The sequence below is a fragment of the Chlorocebus sabaeus genome, chromosome 1 (genome assembly GCF_047675955.1).
Source record: "Chlorocebus sabaeus isolate Y175 chromosome 1, mChlSab1.0.hap1, whole genome shotgun sequence".
In the NCBI taxonomy this organism is placed as follows: Eukaryota; Metazoa; Chordata; class Mammalia; order Primates; family Cercopithecidae; genus Chlorocebus; species Chlorocebus sabaeus.
In genome coordinates, this window is record NC_132904.1 from 91,119,122 (window position 1) to 91,139,302 (window position 20,181).

The 20,181-nt window shown below is 39.8% G+C and overlaps 1 protein-coding gene and 1 long non-coding RNA gene across 2 annotated transcripts in view; one reads left to right on the plus strand and one right to left on the minus strand.

Annotated features, from left to right (window-relative positions):
• The first annotated feature begins 1,532 nt into the window (after nucleotides 1–1,532).
• Nucleotides 1,533–20,181, plus strand: part of PIWIL4 (piwi like RNA-mediated gene silencing 4) — a 48,436-nt gene continuing 29,787 nt past the window's right edge. Inside the window, exons 1-7 of the mRNA XM_008020577.3 lie at nucleotides 1,533–1,835; nucleotides 2,967–3,045; nucleotides 6,890–7,021; nucleotides 9,175–9,389; nucleotides 15,638–15,759; nucleotides 17,640–17,720; nucleotides 19,268–19,465. Of these exons, the coding sequence (XP_008018768.2) occupies nucleotides 1,749–1,835; nucleotides 2,967–3,045; nucleotides 6,890–7,021; nucleotides 9,175–9,389; nucleotides 15,638–15,759; nucleotides 17,640–17,720; nucleotides 19,268–19,465 (914 nt within the window). The 5' untranslated portion in view covers nucleotides 1,533–1,748. The remainder of the gene's footprint in view (nucleotides 1,836–2,966; nucleotides 3,046–6,889; nucleotides 7,022–9,174; nucleotides 9,390–15,637; nucleotides 15,760–17,639; nucleotides 17,721–19,267; nucleotides 19,466–20,181) is intronic.
• LOC140712728 (uncharacterized) overlaps nucleotides 3,373–20,181 on the minus strand; it is a 164,796-nt gene continuing 147,987 nt past the window's right edge. The window contains exons 3-4 of the long non-coding RNA XR_012094436.1: nucleotides 7,672–7,826; nucleotides 3,373–6,977 (exon numbers count right to left, since the gene is read on the minus strand). This is a non-coding gene — a long non-coding RNA (uncharacterized lncRNA). The remainder of the gene's footprint in view (nucleotides 6,978–7,671; nucleotides 7,827–20,181) is intronic.

Here is a 20,181-nt window from a genome sequence, read left to right on the forward strand (position 1 = left end):
GGGTAGTATTTAATAAAATTCTATGCACATTTATAATTAAAATAATCTTTGAAAAGTATGAATAGAAGAAAGCTTCCTTAAGATGATAAGGACTATAAACTAGATATTTATAGCAAACATCAAACAAAATGGAGACATTTCAGTCTCTTTAAAATCAGAAAGAAAACAAGAATTTCAACTACCACAGTAACCTTCAACATTGTACTGAAAAATCTGAGCAACATGATAAGACAAGAAAAACAAATAAAAAGAAAAAGAATAAGAAGGGATGAGACAAAATTATCATTATTTGTAGATGATATGATTATCTACATACAAATTCAATCAAATCAAAAGACAAGCTCTAAGAATTGAGGAATTCAGCAAGCTTGATAAACAATATCAACTTTACAAAAACCAGTATCACGTGTCTACACTAATAATTACCAAGTATGATACATGACAAGAAGAGATAGTTCACAATAGTAATAAGAACTACGAAATTTTCAAAAGTTAACTCAGTACATGAGACTTTTACGAAAAAAATTAAACTCTATTAAAAGATACAAAGAAGGACTTTAATAAATAGAGAAATCTAACATTGTAAAAATGTAAGTTCTTCCTAAATTGATTTATATATTGGATACAATGCTATTGAAATTTAAGCAAGATATTTAAAGAAACTTGACCAACTTATTTTAAAATGTATATGGAAGAATAAAGTTTGTGAATAAAGAAATCAGTTGGAAAAAATGATCAAAGAGCAAAGACTTATCCCACCAGATTCTATGAATAATACAAAGAAATAATGATACATAGTGTTAAAGTCTTGGTGCAGAAATGGAAGGCACAGACTAGATCTATTTATACACGGGAATCTGTCATTTGCTGGAGGTGGCTTCACAAACTATTAGAGAAAGTATGTGCCATTTAACAGATGATGTCAAGGAAGAATGGCTCTCACTATATGGAGATAAAGTTGGACTTCTATCTCACACTGTATACTTACATATGTGTGAGTGTAAATTCCTGAAGGACAGAAGATACTTGCTGTGAACAGTAAACTTACGAAGTTAATAAAAAGAAAATATGATAGAAAGTCCTTGTCCTTGTAAACTTAGGACAGGTGGAATTTTCTTTTAAAAAGATCCCAAAAGCACAAATTTTAAAATGGCTGAATTTGGCAACATCGAAATTTAGGATTTTGGTTAAAGCATTTCATAGTAAAAATTAACAAGTGATAGATTGGAAGTAGATATTTGCATATTTGCAAGTTTTTAAAAAAAGTTTTCTTCCAAATCACAAAGATGAGACACTCTATTTTAAAAATGGGCAACGAATGCGACAGGCAATTTGTAGACTGGATAACTCTAAAAATATCACATGTATGAAGAGGTACTTACCCTCATTGGTGAGCAGAAAATACAAACTGAAAAAAAAAAAAACATTGTTTGATGCCACCCAATACACATAAGATTGGCAAAAATGGAGGATAATGCCAAATTTTGGGATGGGCTGGAGGTAATGGGAAGAAAAAGGAAGTCCCGCACAGGCCCACGTGCTCGCGCCAATCCCCACGCCCCAGCGTGCCTTCTCCACCCACGCACGAGCCTCGGACGCATTTCCAGCCCCTGCGTAGGTTGGGGATGCTGGACATCCACCGCCTCCAGGCAGTTTCACCGTCACAGCCTCGCCATCTGTAGCCAAAGCAAAACATACCCTAACTGAGACATTGCAGCTCTTGTGGCCACTGTGGGCTCACAGGGAACATGAGTGGAAGGGCCCGAGTGAAAGCCAGAGGCAGCGCCCGCAGCCCCAGTGCCACAGAAGTGGGGCGCACCCAAGCCTCGCCATTGGTGCGTAGAATGCTTATTGCGCATGGTTTCATTTTCTCTTACCTCTCTCTCTAGCCTGAACAATGCCTTCCTCTACATGTATCTCCTCCTCTCTGTTACGAAGTAGTGTATTATCTTTTCTCTCAAGTTTGAGTCTTTCCAAGGTTTCTTTTAACAGTTTTTTCCTTCTAGGGATCTTGTCTAATATATTAATGTAGGTATATTAGCCAGTAAAGAGGACTGAAGACGGAGGACAAATGTGTCATTCTCTTTTTCTTTCTGAGTTTTAATTTCATGATTTCGTTTTAAATTGCCTGGTAAAAAGTGATGTGCTTTCATAACATTACACGGCGTATAATATAATGCAGTTTTTCTGACTAATTAGTATATAAAAATAAATACTGTCACACATGTGGTTTAGATTAAACTACCGTTCTTGAGCAACCACTATAGAGAAAGCTCCTTGCTGGATTTAAGCAACTAGATTGACCTGCCGATAAGCAACTTTGGAGTGATGTTATTAATACAACTACATATTCTTAGCATTTGGAGCAAGTATTCAAATGAGTAGTTTGTGGTCCTTATGCCTTTGTTCTCATGAAGCGGTCTTCTCTGGACTTTGTTCATTTTTTAGCAGGCCAAGATAGAGTAACTTCTTGAACAAAGAGAAGTAGTTACTATGAAAAGAGAACATACTAATTGTTCTCTTGGTCTTTTTTGTGAACCTATTATGGCCCAGTTTATTCAGGCAGAGTCATGATCTGAGCTGGTGACCCGGGGCCTCTGTTCATTTTATGTCCATGGGCCATGGAAGCATGAGGTCCCTGTGCGTCTGTGCCGCATGCCCTCTGGTGAGCTCCCTGGGCACAAGAATCTCATCTCTGCTTCTTTACACCTCCACCTATATGTATCCGGCGACAGTTGGTACTAAAACCAACGTTTGATGAGTGAGAAAAACTACAGTATGTCTTTATCCTCTTTTCTGGAATAGGCACTCTCTTCTCATCTCTCAAGGGTTTTACCTGTTGACATTTTCTTTGCCTAGTTCATGGTAATCTGAAGACCTGACACTGTTCTTAGGATAATTTTTTGATTTGTTACTTACCACTGTAAATCTGAGCAAAACTTTTTTTTTTTTTTTTGCCATTTTAGCCTACATCTGTTGATCTTAGTAACAGTGAAGCATCCTCTAGCAATGGCTTCTTGGGAACAAGCAGGATTTCAACGAAGGGTAAGTGCAACTCAGTCTGTTCATTTAGTCCCATTCTACCTGAATGGAGCAAGAGGAGCCCTGCCAAGCCTTACAGCAGTAGGTCCACCTCTTGCATATCCCGATTTCCTTTCCTTGAAGGATACCTTTTGTCATGTGCCTTTGGGACTCTAACATAGAAGCACATGCTGAATTTCCTGACACGGTTTGGTAGATGGGACTCCACAGATATTAGGAAGCCAGTTTCTGTTTCTTCCTATTCACTGAAGAATTTTGAAAAAATACTTTAAAAATCTTTATGGTGTTATATAGGAATACCATTTGATCCAGCAACCCCACTGCTGGATTTCTACCCAAAGGAAAATAAATCATTATATTCAAAATTTATCTGCACTTGTATGTTTATTGCAGCACTATTCATAATAGCAAAGATACAAAATCAACTTAAGCATTAGATAAAGAAAATGTGGTTTACATATATAAGAGAATACTACTCAGCCATAAAAAGAATGAAAGCATGTCTTGCAGCAACATGGATGGAATTGGAGGCCATTATCTTTTTTTTTTTTTTTGAATTGGAGTTTCGCTCTTGTTGCCCAGGCTGGAGCGCAATGGCGCAATCTCGGCTCACTGCACCCCCCACCTCCTGGGTTCAAGTGATTCCCCTGCCTAAGCCTCCTGAGTAGCTGGAATTACAGGCATATGCCACCACGCCTGGCTAATTTTGTATTTTTAGTAAAGACGGGGTTTCTCCATGTTGGTCAGGCTGGCCTTGAACTCCCTACCTCAGGCGATCTGCACACCTCGGCTTCCCAAAGTGCTGGGATTACAGGTATGAGCCACTGCCCCTGGGCGGCGGCCATTATCTTAACTGAAATAACTCAGAAACAGAAAGTCAAATACTGCATGTTCTTACTTATCAGTGGAAGCTTAATAATGTGTACACGTGGACATAGAGTGTGGAATAATAGACATTGGAGGCTTGGAAGGTTGGGAGGGTGGGAGGGGAGTGAGAAATCACTTAATGGCTGCAATGTACATTATTCAGATGATGGTTACACTAAAAGCCCAGTCTTCACACTATGCAGTATATCCATGTAACAAAACTATGCTCTTATGCCTTAAATGTATATGAATTTTTAAAAAGGCAAAAAAAATCTGAATGGTATATAAATGCCAATGCCGTTGCTTGGAAGGATGGTAGAAACCTGGTATGCATCTAGCCACTGCTCTCTTTCTTCCCCTCCTGTGGTAAACATCACCATTCAGTGGTAGCTCTCCTCACTGCAAAGCCAGATTTGGTCTTAGGATACTTGTCAACATGCAACGCAAAGTCACCACAGTCACACACTGTGAGTCGGCACGCCGCATGTGTTAGTCTGCTAGGGCTGCCCTGACAAAGTAGTACCAACTAGGTGGCTTAATCAGCAGAAATTTATTTGCTCACAAATCTGGATGCTTAAAGTCTGAGATCAGGTGGGACAGGGCTGGTTTCTTCTGAGGACCCTCTTCTTGGTTTATACATAGCCGACTTCTCCTTGTGTTCACATGATCTTTCCTTTGCATTTCTATGTCCTAATTCCTCTTCTTATGACATCAGTCATACTGGATTAGGAACCACCATAATGACCTCACTTTAACGTAATCGCCTATTTAAAGACACTGTCTCCAAATATGGTCACATTCTGAGGCACTGGGGCTTAAGGCCCATGACCCTAAATAAAACCAGTTAGCCAGGCCGGGTGTGGTGGCTCAGGCCTGTAATCCCAGCACTTTGAGAGGCCAAGGCCAAGGTGGGCGGATCACCTGAGGTCAGGAGTTCAAGACCAGCCTGGCTAACAAGGTGAAACCCCGTTTCTACTTTTCTACTAAAAATACAAAAAATTTGCTGGGTGTGGTGGCACACACCTGTAATCCCAGCTGCTCAGGAGGTTGAGGGAGGAGAATCACTTGAACCTGGGAGGTGGAGGTTGCAGTGAGCCGAGATCATACTGTTGCACTCCAGCTTGGGCAACAAGAGCAAAATTCCAATTCCATCTCAAAAAAAAAAAGAAAAGAAAAGAAAAGAAAAGGAAAAAAAAAACCAGTTAGCCATCTCTCTTGTTCTGACCACAGTGTTTTTTATTTTCCCAAGCGACTGATTTCTAATAAATATGGAAGCTCTAAGCATTAGGTTCTCCCAGGCTCTGAGGGTCGAGTCCCACCACCCATCTCATGTCTGACTCTGCTGTTCCTGGCTGGGAATTTTCCAGTCCCATGTATGTACCCCTGTGATCCAAACACACAAATGAATGTGCAGCCTGTGAGCACAGCAGCCCTGCTCTGACAGGCCCAGTGCCTTCCATTATTTTCAAACATTATTCCATCCTTGTGAATGTTTTTTCACATCTGCCACACATTGTTATGAACAGTGAATGATGAAAATCCTTCATCCTTGGAGGGAAAATTGGAGTTTTCTTTATTTATTTTAAAATACATATAACATAAAATTTACCATTTTAATTACTTTTAAATGTGCAGTCTTGGGAGATGAACTTCATTTATATTGTTGTGCAATCATCACCACCATCCAACGTTAGATCTTTTTTCACCTTGCAAAACTGAAACTCTGTACTCATTAAATAATAACTCCCATTCCCCGCTCCCTCCAGCTTCTGGTAACTGCCATACTATAGTAGCTCAAATCTTCAGAAACCACCTAACATCTTTTGAAACCAAGAGCAATGGCTTATATGGACAATTTAGTGAGCGTAATAGAATTAAGGATGAAATACATTTTGTGATTTTCCTGGGAAACTTAGACTCCACTGAGCAGGGGCTGGACAGCATTTGAGCCGGTGGTAGTTCCATGTAGGGTGGTTTCACACAGTGACTACGTCAAAGGCAGTGGTCATGTAGAGTTCTAGAAATTCATATTACTTTGCGGTAACATTTTGTATTTTTATAAAGTTATTTTCAACATGCCAGAAAGTCAGCATCTCCCATACTAATTTAAACAGAAAATACTCATTTGGAAACAGATTTTAATTTCATATTTTCTAGAAGCTATGAGTAAGTGATATGCCCTGAGGTGAAACACTGGCTTTTATTCTTATGGGGAATGACCTAGAATAAAAACTGATGGCAATGTTCCAGGCAATTTCTCTTCTTTTCATTGGGAAATGTCAGAGATTCAGCTTCTTTCTGGGCAGAAGTTACTGAGGACAGAAGTTAGTCGGTAACCCTTCAGGGAGCTACACAAGAGCTAAGGGCAGGAGAGCTGCCCTCCATAAATAGGTATGGAGAAGGGAATGGGGAGGGAGGGCTTTCTCCTTAGCCAAGAAGAGAAAGTCTACAATATTACAAGAGCAAAAACTAACTCAAGATCTGTTCTTGTTTTTGTGAGACAGGGTCTTGCCCTGTCGCCAAGGCTGGAGTGCGGGCGTGGCCATGGCTCACTGCTACCCTCACCTTCTGGAGTTGGGTTAAGTGATCCTCCCACCTCAGCCCAGGCACATGTCACCATGCCCAGCTGATTTTTTGTGTTTTTGGTAGAGACAGGGTTTCAACACGTTGCCCAGGCTGGTCTCTAACTCCTGAGCTCAAGCAATCCACCCATCTTGACCTCCTATAGTGCCGGGACTACAGGCATGAGTCACCACATCTGGCCAAGATCTGTTATTTTTAACAAAACCTTCTGTGTTTTCTTCACAATTTTCCATTTTTAGGCTGAAGACTTCTGTATAGTCATGAATGGTTTCAGCAGTACGGGCAAGCTGTGTCCAAAACCACAAGTTTGGATTGCAATGCATTTTTGACATAGTAGTTGTAAACAGTATCACTAGAATGAAATATGAGCTGTTACCACATTCTCTTCATGTTTTAGATAAATATGGGATGTCTTCTGGTGATGCTGGAAGTACCTCCATGGAAAGAGGTGTGAAAAACAAACAGGACTTTATGGATTTGAGTATCTGTACCAGAGAAAAATTGGCACATGTGAGAGATTGTAAAACAGGTACCCAGTTTTATGTTATTTACTTGTTTAATGTTACCAAATCTTGCTTAAGGAATTCCAAATTCTACGTCTAAAATAAATAAGTTTGTATGTTTGCTTAACAGATATTTACTGAACATCTTCTATGTCCAAGGCGCTGTTAGACGCTTTAGTTTTTCTAGCCTTAATTTTCTCTTTTATTAATAGAAATAATATCTTCCCCAAAATGACATCTCACTTTTGGAAAAGATTTTCTTCATATACTGGGGTGGGAGTTAAAAAGACGTTTCTTTTCTTTCCCAACATGGGAAGTAATAACCTTTCTGGAATTCAGCTGTAAAAAGAAAGACAACCTATTTGGGGGATTCTTTACCCAGATTCCAGGCTCAACCATAAAATTGCATGCAAATTGTCAGTATATGTATTTTCTGGGAAGTAGGTCTGTTGTTTTCATTAGATTCTCAAAAGGCTTTGTGGCCCCCTCACGAAAGTTAAAACTCACTGATGTGGACCAGTGTTTTCCAAACTTTTTAAACCAAAATAAGAAATACATTATTATCCAGCATACACACACTCTCTCCACACAATTGAAGCAAAAGTTTCATGAAACAGTGCATCTCTTCCATTCTGTTTTATTCCGGTCTTTTCATTAAACATGCGATTCACCTCACCTGATTTCATAACTGCAGCGCTAATGGGACCCAGCTGCTGTTTGAAAACTATCATGTGTAGACGATCTTGAAGGGTCTTTCCGGCTCTGACAGTCTAGGTTGACGACTCTTTATATGAGCAGCTAAAATATGTTTCTTTGCCATTTCCTCAGGATCTGGGAGAACAAAAGAGATCTGTTATTTAGCTAAAATAGCACAGAGGTTTCTTGCTCCTGCCAGATATATACCCCAGGTTGAAGCTGAGGAAATACTGAAGCACAGCTGATACCTTGTATTCCTCACCACCTTGGGGTCTCTGGGTTGCTTTCCTCCATGAGAAAAGCAAAATAGCAAAATAGTGCCTATTCTACATCATTCTTTTCTTTTCTTTCTTTTTTGAGAGCATCTCACTCTATTGCCCAGGCTGGAGTGTAATGGTGAGATCTTGGTTCACTGCAGCCTCTGCCTTCCAGGTTCAAGCCATTCTTGTGCCTCCGCCTCCCAAGTAGCTGGAATTACAGGCGTGGGCCACCATGCCCAGTTAATTTTTGTATTTTTTGTAGATACAGGGTCTTGCCAGGTTGGCCAGGCTGGTCTCGAACTCGTGGCCTCCAGCTATCCACCCACCTCAGCCTCCCAAAGTGCTGGGATTACAGGTGTGAGCCAGCATGCCCAGCCCCTATATCATTCTTTTCTGTAAGACCAAAACTGGATGATTCTCTGTAAGGGGAAGTGAGAAGAACCTCCTTCGTGCCCTCCTGGATTCTGCCCTGGGGGGAACTTACACCATCCTGAGCTAACTGACTATGTCATGGCCATCTCCAATTTTGTCCTATAGACTTTTAAGATGTGAATAAAAATGTCTGTAGGGGGCTGGAAGTCCCAGAAGCACACATGGCCTCCATGTGTCTGCAGAAAACAGAAGCCCAGAAGCCCTGTCTGTTTTCACGTCGGAAAAATGACAGTTCCTTCCTCTCTCCCCAGCCTTCCCTTAATCTCTGAGGGTCTTCTCTGAGATTGTTTGGTCTAAGCACTGATATAACTTTTTCAGAATTTTCAGAAATATGATTAACTTTTGATTATCTGGATTTCCCAGAGGTTGGGGGTTGTATATTCATAGTAAGAACCAGACTGTTTCTTTATAATATGAGAGCGGTATGATTTCAGAGCAGCATCTGAAAAAATTACTTGAGCTGATTTGAATTGCAGAAAATGAGAGCGGGAAGGCAAGCTCTGAAAGGCATCCTGGAATGGCTGAGTTCAGATGCTTCTCGTCTCACAAGGACAGGAATGTCAGTGTCAGCTCTTATGTTCTTATGAAGCCTGCTTCATGCATGATCCCATTTTAGCTCCCAAAGGTGTTATTAGGCTGCAAGTTTTAGGGTTTATCCTGTGTCACTGTGCAAAAATCCTTGCTTTACAGCAACTACTATGCATATGCAAATACATTTTTAAATGAAGTGATTAATATTAACATGATGTGATTTCCTGATTAAAAAATTATTTTTTGTTTGTCATCTTCAGGTTCCAGTGGAATACCTGTGAAACTGGTTACAAACCTCTTTAACTTAGATTTTCCTCAAGACTGGCAGCTATACCAGTACCATGTGACATACGTTCCAGATTTAGCATCTAGAAGGCTGAGAATTGCTTTACTTTATAGTCATAGTGAACTTTCCAACAAAGCAAAAGCATTCGACGGTGCCATCCTTTTTCTGTCACAAAAGCTAGAAGAAAAGGTATAGTATGATTAGTTTTTTCACTGTATATGTGGATGTGTGTTTATTATGTGTATATATACACACATACACACACATATATATACACATATGCAAGGAGATTCCAAAAGGCTTGTGGAAAAATAGAATTAAAGGGTAAAAACTTAAAAAACTACCTTTATTTCTTACCAAGAGTTTTACTAAGGTCAAGACACTTTTGTAAGCAATGATATCAGCCATTTAGTCCATCCCTAAATAACTAAGCGTCCTGGGAATTTAACCATGTCAATGCAGTGTATTTCTTACCTTATTAACTGAAGAAAAATGGGTGCCCTTTACAGATTTTTTAAGATTATAAAACAAAAAGTCAGAAGGAGCCAAATCAGCAGTAAAGTGGATGCCCAATGATTTCCCATTGAAACTTTTGCAAACTTGCCCTTGTTTGTTGAGAAGAATGAGCAGAAGCATTGTTGTCGTACTCTCCAGGGAAGCTTTCCTGGTCATTTTTCTGCTGAGGCTTTGGCAAAATTTCTCAAAACACTTTCATAATAAGTGGATGTTACCATTCTCTGGCCCTCCAGAAAGTCAACAAGCAGAATGTCTTGAGCATCTCAAGAAACTATTGCCATGACCTTTGCTCTTGATGAGCTGGCTTTTGCTTTGACTGGACCACTTCCACCTCTCAGTAGCGATTGCTCTGATTGTGCTTTGTCTTCAGGATCGTACTGGTAAAGCCAGGTTTCATCTCCTCTTACAATTTTTTTGAAGAAATTCTTCAGGATCTTGATACCATTTATATAAAATTTTTATTGACAGCTCTGCTTTTATCTGCAGCTGATCTGAATGCAATGAATTTGGCAACTGTAGAATGGGAAGTTTGCTCAACTTTAATTTTTTAGTCAGAATTGTATAGGCTAAACAAATTGAGATGTCTGTGGTGTTGGCTATTGTTTCTGCTGTTAATCTTTGGTCTTCTCAGTTACAGCATGAACAAGATGAATTTTTTTCTCCTTGCAAATTTATGTAGGTGGTCTGCAGCAGGCTTCATTTTCAACATTGTCTCATCCCTTCTTTTTTTTTTTTTTTTTTTTTTTGAGATGGAGTCTGGCTCTGTCGCCGAGGCTGGAGTGCAGTGGCCGGATCTCAGCTCACTGCAAGCTCCGCATCCCGGGTTTACGCCATTCTCCTGCCTCAGCCTCCGGAGTAGCTGGGACTACAGGCGCCCGTCACCTCTCCTGGCTAGTTTTTTGTACTTTTTAGTAGAGACGGGGTTTCACCGTGTTAGCCAGGATGGTCTCGATCTCCTGACCTCGTGATCCGCCCGTCTCGGCCTCCCAAAGTGCTGGGATTACAGGCTTGAGCCACCGCGCCCAGCTGTCTCATCCCTTCTTAAGATGAGTTATCCATTTGTAAACTGCTGATTTCTTTGTGGCATTGTTCCCATAAACTTTTCATTACACATCAATGATTTTGCCATTTTTCTACCCAAGTATCACCAAAAATTTGATATCTGTTCTTCCTTCAATCTTAGCAGAATTCATATTGGTCTGATAGGGGCTCTTTTCAAATTGATGTCTTATTTTTAGTGCCTCACACTGGATCCTGTTAGTATGAGTTTATTTTGGTGCAGAAATTTAGTACAAGTTAGTATGAGTTTATTTTGCTGCAAAATTTTTGAAATCCATGCATAGTTTTTTTCATAATACATATTTCCATGAACTTTTTGAAGTCCCCTTATATATACTTATATATTTAAGAGATTAGTTGATTTTCATGACAATTGCAATGAGTGATTCACTCCTTTCCTCTTTCCTGTTCCCCTGCCTGAGAGCTTAAAAAAAGACTTCCTAATTAAGACTTCACTAGTAATTGATTTCTTAATTACGAAGCTGGTCTGGTATTTAAAAAATAAGAGCTGTAAGTGTCCTTGAAATAGGCATCTTAAAAAAAAATTCCCAAAGTAGGCAAGACTAAGAAACACCATTTGGCCTATGGTTTCAGAACTTTAAATTATTTCTACCTTTTTTTGCTCCTGCACCCTTGTGCCTGTATGTCCAAATAACTTTACATCAGTTTTTGATTCTAGAATTGCCATTTATTTAACGACTTGCTCTATCATATGAAATATGAGTTATGTCAATTTTTAAAGTTTTTTTTAATGCAACCATTGGAAATAGCTATTGTGTATTTCATATTCCTTTATCCATTTTTTTACACATTTAACATCTCCAGTCCTAAAATATAGTATGTATGTTTTCATCATATGTTTTGTTCTAAAACAATGTTACAATTACTACAAGAAAAAAAGAACCAATTTCTCTATGAAAAATTAAAACAGAGCATTGGATTAACATTTTATGCTTCTATCCCTTAGAAATCTTACTCCCTTAGTTCAACTGTTTGCAGAGTTCAGTACCAATAGTTTAGATTTAAATTTTTAGGTTCTACGTAAATCTCTTTGAATTTTCTCAAGAAATGTGTTTCTAAGCACTCTTGGGCCTTTTGCCTTTTTTGAGACCCTGAGATTTATAGGAGCTGCTTGAATGATTGTTGCATTGGATATGGAGCGTTAAAATTATACCATATGGTTAAATTTAATGGCTTAGAAAATCTAGATCTGTAAATTAAGAAACATTTTTATTCACCATAATTTTTTATCGATCCTTCAGTTCTTTGTCCTATGACCAGATGTTGATAGCATGCTAATATGGCTTCTCATACTTAAATGATATATTTCAAGTCTGTTGTTATCATTAAAAATGATCTTGTTCTTGTAGATACATTTCTAGCACTAGTTTAGAAATTTAGATATGTTGAAATTATTAAATACTACTCTTGAAGTGTTCAGCTTACTTCCATTGTACCTAAACAGACTGGAGAACTTCTACTCTACAAATGCTAAGAATATGTTACTACTACTCATTTCTCATTCAAAATGAGCATGTAGTATGTGTCAAACACCTTTCTGTTGCTGGGGACAGAGCCTAACAAGGAGGCAAGTGAGAAAATAGACCGTAAAAACATGGTGTGATAAATCAGGCCTGTTTATTTCATTTCCCGGGTATAGGGGATACTAGGTTTAAACAGAATAGTGTTGTCTTATTCCTTATAAACATATGACCTGCCACCCAGTTACAGTGCAAAAGAAAGTGTCCTACTGGAGATACTGCTGCTTTCACCTTTTTATTCTGATCTTGGTATTGACTGAGGTTTAATTCTGCATCCCCATCTATCCCCTACACATGTCCTAGGATGCTTATTTAAGTTTAACTATCTCGGCCACTAGTTGACTCATTGCACTCCTAGGAGTTCCAGAAGTCCTGTTCAGCTACCTCCTAACCTTCCACTGTCCAGGCCCCATTTGTACATATGCAGCCAGACTGGCGTTGCCATTCATGTTCACATCTGTTTGCCACTCTCATATACTTATAAAGAGCCTACTCTGAACCTGGCAGGGTGTTGCGACCATGGAACAAACAAAGATAAATAAAACAGAGTACTTGTTCTCCAAAATTTCAATTTAGAATCAAAATTCTTTACAAATAAATACTATGTAAGGTAGAATGAAATAAGTGTCAATAATATTTTTATTATGCTAACATTTATTGAGCACTTACTAGGTGTTAAGTACTGTCCTTTGTTCTCCAGATTATCCCAATATCTCTCTCTTGAGCAGATCTTTGTGTCCACAAGTAGCTACTACCACCACTGCTGCTACCAATTACACCTACCAGATTGCTCTGCCAGGCTCTTTTTTTTTATTTTTTTTTATTTTTTGAGGTGGAGTTTTGCTCTTGTCACCTAGACTGGAGTGCAGTGGCATGATCTTGGCTCACTGCAACCACCGCCTCCCTGGGTTCAAGCAATTCTCCTGTCTCAGCCTCCTAAGTAGCTGGAATTATAGGCACCTGCCACCATGCCCAGCTAATTTTTGTATTTTTAGTAGAGACGGGGTTGCTCCACGTTGACCAGGCTGGTGTCAAACTCCTGACCTCAGGTGATCCACCCGCCTCAGCCTCCCAAAGTGCTGGGATTACAGGCGTGAGCCACCACGCCCGGCCTGCCAGGCTCTTTATAGCATGATCTCATTTCATCCTTGGGGCCTAGTAAGGCTAAATATCTTGCCCAAGATTATCATAGAGAGCTTGATGAAAGGCAAGCTTATTTCTAGCAGGACACTTCAATGAGAGTGATAGTTCCTTGTTTAGGATTTTGCAATGAGGTGGACAATGGGAGATATGAGATTCCTAGGCAGAAGAGGCAATGATAGGAAGTGAGGGCCATATTTTAGAAACTCTTGCTCATTCAGGTTTAGCCAGGAAGGTGTGGAGGTTGTGATTTCAAAGCTAGAGAGAACTTTAAATGTCCTGCCAAGGAACAGAGACTCTTCCATGGATCATGAAGACTTTGAGAGAGTGTTTCCATGGCAGCTGTGTTAAATTACAGTTAATCTGATCACATCCTATTGAGTGGTTTACAGAAGGAGGTGGGAAGATTAATAAAGTGCCACTGAAATAGTGTGGGCAGGGTGTCAAAAGGGCTTGAACAGAGATACAAAGTGCTGCTATTTGAATTCCTGAGTGCCTGTGCAATGGATGGAAATAAAATCAATGCATTATCTCATTTAATCGTCACAACCCTGTGACTTTAATTAGACTCAGTACCACTTTAGAGATGGGGAAAGGTGTTCCACATCACACCAGCTGTAAGAGGCAGAGGACCAGAGTCTATCAAATTCCATATCATGTGCTTTTAAGCACTGTGGTAAATAATGGTATTGGAACAGCTGAGATAGATCAGAGACATTCCTGGTGTAGATATAGTAAGACTTGCCAACTGATTAGATCGTGAATTGAGGAGAAGTGAAAGTTTACTCTGAGGTTAGCAGCCTGGGGACTGGAGGGTCTCAGGTCCAATAAGAGATGTAGGAAGTGAAGGAGGAGTGGGTGTTTGGTGGGAGAGGTACAAGGGGGGCTGAAGAGTTTGATCTTAGGTGGTTGTTGAAAATGCAGTTCCTGAGACCATCTGCTGCCACCTCCCCTCAGCCACTCATCCCGACATCCTTTGTTGTGTTAATACTTTGTCCCAAAGCCCCTGCAGCAGTTTGAGAGCTGGGCATCCCCTCTGTCTGCCAGATTTTTCCCAGTGTTGATGAGCTCTTTCTATAGCTGTCCATCTCTGATTTCTGTACAGTTTTATCTGAAGCAAGAAATTATCTCGATGAAATCTTACATCCCTGTGAAAAGATCAGTTTCTCTTTGTTTCCATGCAATGACTGGTTCCTGCCCTATATTCTTGATGCAACCTAAAAGTGGTTAAATCCATACTGTAGCTGTAGAACGTAGAGGCAGAATACATAAATGCTTGCTGATTAGCTGACTTTATCTAATTCCTTATCCCTTTGAAAAATCCATGATCATTGATTGATATTTATTGATTGATTTGTATATTCCTTTATTTCAAGAACCTATTCTGAGTCCTTTCTGGTTCAAGAAGCTTTAAATTTAGTGCGAGCTGTTATAGAATCATATTCATGCATTCATTATATTGCTAGAACATTGTTTCAGGCTATAAGGACTCTAGGATTTCTCTAGACCTTTCAGCAATTTATAAAATCAGATTTCTGATCTGTTCTAATTTCCACCACTTATTCCTCTCTCCCCATGTTTACTTTCCATCTCATTTATCGTCTCTCTTTTCTTTCCTTCTGTCTTGTTCTCTGCCCTTCTGCATTATAAACAGACTTCGGGAGGCTGTCCTCTGGAATCCACGAACTTGGGATGGGCAGGACAGTCCACTAGTGGGCTTCTGAGTATCAATGAATACCCTGAAAATGGGTACAATTATGTACACTGTTTTGGTGTGTGTGTGTATATATATGTGTGTTGTAAAATTTTATTGGGAAATATCTGTAACTTTTATCAGACTCTCAAAGTAATTTGTGACCCATTTCCCTCCCGCTCCTTAGAAAGACCCAGAACCACTGCTCTGGAACTCTCTTTGGACCAAACTTTGAACCATGAGTCTGGCTTTAATTCTCCCTTAAGAAGTTAGGGAGTAGAGGGATGTGTTGTTTTTTAAGGACTGGCAAGATACAGAGAAAAAAAGCCCTCTGAACATAATGTGATGATTAGATTATTACTCATATACTAACACCTGTGGTTTTGTTTTTGTTAATGCGTATTACATTGTGATGGCTTTATCATATCTGCATTCTGCACACTTGGGGCTAATTTCTAGGGTGCATATTAAGTACCTCTTCTTCCCAGGTCACAGAATTGTCAAGTGAAACTCAAAGAGGCGAGATTATAAAGATGACTATCACCCTGAAGAGGGAGCTGCCATCAAGTTCTCCCGTGTGCATCCAGGTCTTCAATATCATCTTCAGAAAGTAAGACACTGGAAACGTGAATTTAATTTGGGCTAATGATACCTTTCAGCATAAAGCCTGGGTATTAAGATAATCGACCATTTTGTAGGCAGTGTGCCAGCAGCGATGCCACCGTTAGGGCAATTTCTCACGTACTTTCTCGTACATGAGCAATAATGTGCAACGAAGCCCATTACAACGACTCAGTGGCACAAACTGTTAATATCCAGTATTATCCTAAGTTGAGACAAATGATATGGGGATTATTGCTGTCTCACTGGTAGCAGGGAGGGTAACTTTTTCCTCTTCTTCTTTTTCTGTGTCTCTTCCCAGACTTCAAAGTTCATTTAGCAAACTTCGTAAGTTTGACTTAATAAACTGAAGAATTTGTTCTTCTCCTAGCTGATTGATTTAGGAAAGAAGATCACGGTCTGCTTTCCCCTGGCTCCACCCTCAGCCCACTTCTTTCCCCCACATCTACATGGTTGTAACTCAGCTTTTCAGTGTTCTGCAGACTGGTCTAAGGATCACATACTCCTACGTCTTCTTAGGGGTGGAGTGGAGCTCCATAAAAGGCATGTTCCCTGGACCTTCACTGAATCTAGTTAGTAAACAGAAGTTCACAGACAGGCCTGAAAATTCACATTTTTAGGATACACTGAAGCTTGAGAACCACTGTTTTACATGCTGCTACTGCGGATCATTAAGATGATCTGTTAGAAACCTTACAGGCAAGTCCTTTGTTCAACGGTGGCCTCTGAAAGGAATGAAGATGGGGAGGTCTGGGGATTTCCTGAGTCGTAAGGGCACATCAAGGAACTTCTTCCACCCGCGTGTCCTGATTTCTAATTCTAGTCAGATGTCTTGTCCAGCACCTTTTGGTCATGTTTAAGCCTCAGCTTACTGCATATCAGCTCTTCAGAAGCCAGTCTTGCATACTGACATTTGGAAGATGCTTTTCAGTGAGAAAGTTCTTTCACTTGTCTTTTATCTTACTTTGCCCTCACTAGAGCACCCTGAGGGCAAGTACTATTAAAATCCTTATTTTTAAGAGAAGGAGGCTTAGGCTCAGTGACATTTGGCAGCCAGAATCACAATTCGAACCCTTGTTTCCTGACTTGAAACCCCCATGTAGGTCAAATTCCTCAAGTGACCAGGATTACTTGCTGAAGACACAGCCTTGGTCATTTGGCAGCACCTGGGGAGCCTGAGCAGCCTCATTAGAAATAAGATCCTCAGCCAGGCGTGGTGGCTCACACCTGTAATCCCAGCACTTTGGGAGGCCGAGGCGGGTAGATCACCTGAGGTCAGGAGTTTGAGACCAGCTTGACCAACACATAGAAACCTCGTCTCTACTAAAAATACAAAATTAACCGGGTGTGGTGGCGCTTGCCTGTAATCCCAGCTACTTGAGAGGCTGAGGCAGGAGAATTGCTTAACCTGGAGGCAGAGGTTGCAGTAAACTGAGATCACGCCATTGCACTCCAGCCTGGGCAACAAGAGTGAAACTCCATTTCAAAAAAAAAAAAAAAAGAAATAAGGTCCTCATCCTCAAATAGAGAAGAGGTCAAAAAGGCCTGAAGGCATGGCTCATCTCACCCCATCTAAGCTAACCAAAATGTTACTACTGCAGCCGAAATGGCTAATTGGCCACATATTTGTCATTGCAGCTAAACCCAGACAGATAAAAATAATTTTAGTTGTAGTATTCTCAAATATGAAGAAGTGACAGTTCTTTATAAACATTCATATGTATATTTAGTGTCTAAACCTTACAGTGCTGTGAGAATGGGAGGTCTGTATTTCCTATATATTTTTAACATGTTCAGCAAGGGTATGAACTTAGAATTACGCTGTTACTGACTGATATTTACCAAAAATTCAAAACAATATACTTGCAGGATCCTCAAAAAGTTGTCCATGTACCAAATTGGACGGAACTTCTATAATCCTTCAGAGTCAGTGGAAATTCCCCAGCACAAGTAGGTTTATTTATATTTTCTGTTACTCCAAAATTGTTATAATGCGAGCAACATAATTTATGATACAATATTATACCATTATGCCTCCTGTGAGAGACTCTGTGATATGAAATGTAATGATTTTTTTAAATTTTCAAGTTTGTTTTGAATAAAATGGTGCATGTGCACGTGAAGCTAGCAGCTTTGTTTTCTCATATTAGTGTGATGGATAATTACCATAAATCCTAGAAGGAATTCAGAAACTGAATTTTCTGTGTGTAATAAGTAATAATGAAAGCAGGATGAGCTGTATTGTGCTATAACACATAGTTGGTGCTTCATTTTGTTGTTGAAAGGATGTTAGCACAGCCAGGTGGTTGACATGAAATCGTCAGGGCAGCGCGGGCCAGAAAGAGAAGCCAACCAAACAACTCTGGTGAAGGATAGAATCCTTAGGAACACTTGCAGAATTTCTACCCTAAACTGGGAATTCGAGGCTTCAGGGAAAGTGGTCAGCTGTGTCTTCAACCGGTTGTTACTTAGCTCTCAAAAATACTGTGGTCAAACTGTAGACAGAGAGGCAACTGGTAGCCCAAACGTAACATAAAGGGAGAAGTGCATAAAAGATAGAAAATGGGAGTGGGGTGTTTGGCCTTCTGCCTGGTGGAGGAAAAATGACGGAGTTTCCATATGTTCATTCAGAGTGTCAGTGTGCTCTCTATGAAGCATCCAGTTCGTCCCTGTCACTAATCTGTCCACCTGGATTAGAAAATCTCATAGGTGCAGATTGTACTAAACTGCCCTAGGTGCTCAGCACATATGCCTGTCCTGGAGGCTGGCTTAGTATCACAGTGACTACTTATAGTCCACAAAATATAAACTGGAATTATTTTTTAAAATATTAGTCTATTATTTCATGTCATTTCTGTAACTTCTTAGTCAAGATTTTTAAGTTTATATGGAAAGAAACTGTAGGCTGTGTTCTGGTTTCTCTTGTATATCTGTGATATCACTTCTGTATTTCTTAATCTCATTATTAAATCTATCCACTACCCTCACCTTTGAATTGGGGTGCTTTTCTGAACCTAGATGTTTTCCTGCAGGGACAGATCACTCCATAAACATCTTATTCCTACAGTTATGGTTCTCAGGCAGGGGGCCATTTCCTCCCACTTCAGGGAACATTTTGTATTGTCTGGAGACGTTTTTTGGTTGTCACAGCTGGGAGGCTGCTACTGGCATCTACTGGATAGAGGCCAGGGAGCTGCTGCTAAACATCCTATAGTACACAGGACGGTCCCTAACAAAGAATTATCCAGTTCCAAATGTCAGTGGTGCCAAGGCTGAGAAACTGCTTTACAGTAAGGTATTTTATTCTAAATGTATCCTTAAAGACACTGCAGCTGAAAGAAAGATTTCAGTCAACAACTGGAAGAAATCAAACTAAAGAAAATAGTTATCTTGTTAAAATCTCGAGAATTAGAACAGAAAATCACCATTTAAAAATCTTTATTGTGTTTCCGGTATAACATTAACAATACTCCTTTTTTTCTGTTTTGTTTTTAAAGATTATCCCTTTGGCCTGGGTTTGCCATTTCTGTATCATATTTTGAAAGCAAGCTTCTGTTTAGCGCTGATGTGAGTTACAAGGTCCTCCGGAATGAGACGGTTCTGGAATTCATGACTGCTCTCTGTCAAAGAACTGGCTTGTCCTGTTTCACCCAGACGTGTGAGAAGCAGCTAATAGGGCTCATTGTCCTTACAAGGTACAAGCCTGTGTATAAATAAACTTTTCTTCAGAAATCAGTCATTGATAGTATTTGGGAATAGAAATAGTGTTGGAGTATTGGCCCGATGTCACAGATCTAATCCGTTTACTCATCTGTATAGAAGACCTGGTTGTTTTGTTGTCTAGAGTTCACAAGTCCTTGTGTGGCATTCTGGACAGTCCACAAGCTGACGTAGTTCCAAATTCTCACTTGCTGTACCCTCCTTTCCCCCAATGCCACTCTATTCTAACCCCCAACGTTCTACACTTTTCTGCTTCAGTTCAGTTCAATTCATTTCACTTCAGTTGCCTGGATTCCCTACCCCAAATTTTGCCTTTTAAACTTCAGTTTTCACGAAGCCCAATTCTAATATCCCAGCTTTTCTGACATCCCCATTTGCCTACTCAGTTGAAATTACTCAGTGTCTTCCCCTGGGCTGCTCCCATAGCACTTTGCTTATGGCTACCTTGTTATGGCCATTTTATTTCATTTTAAAGGACAGAAGTTTAGTTCCATGTCTCACCTTCTTTATTTGATTCAGGAGTCTTTTTAAGTTGAGACCACATTTTACTTCTTTGCAACCTCTAGGTTTATGTATATAAAATGTGCCCTCATTGCACATTGAACCGAGTTAAACATAGAAAATTTAGATGACTTCGTGAGTACTAAAAAGCTCACCATATACTGCTGCTAGTCCAAGAATACTTTTTAAA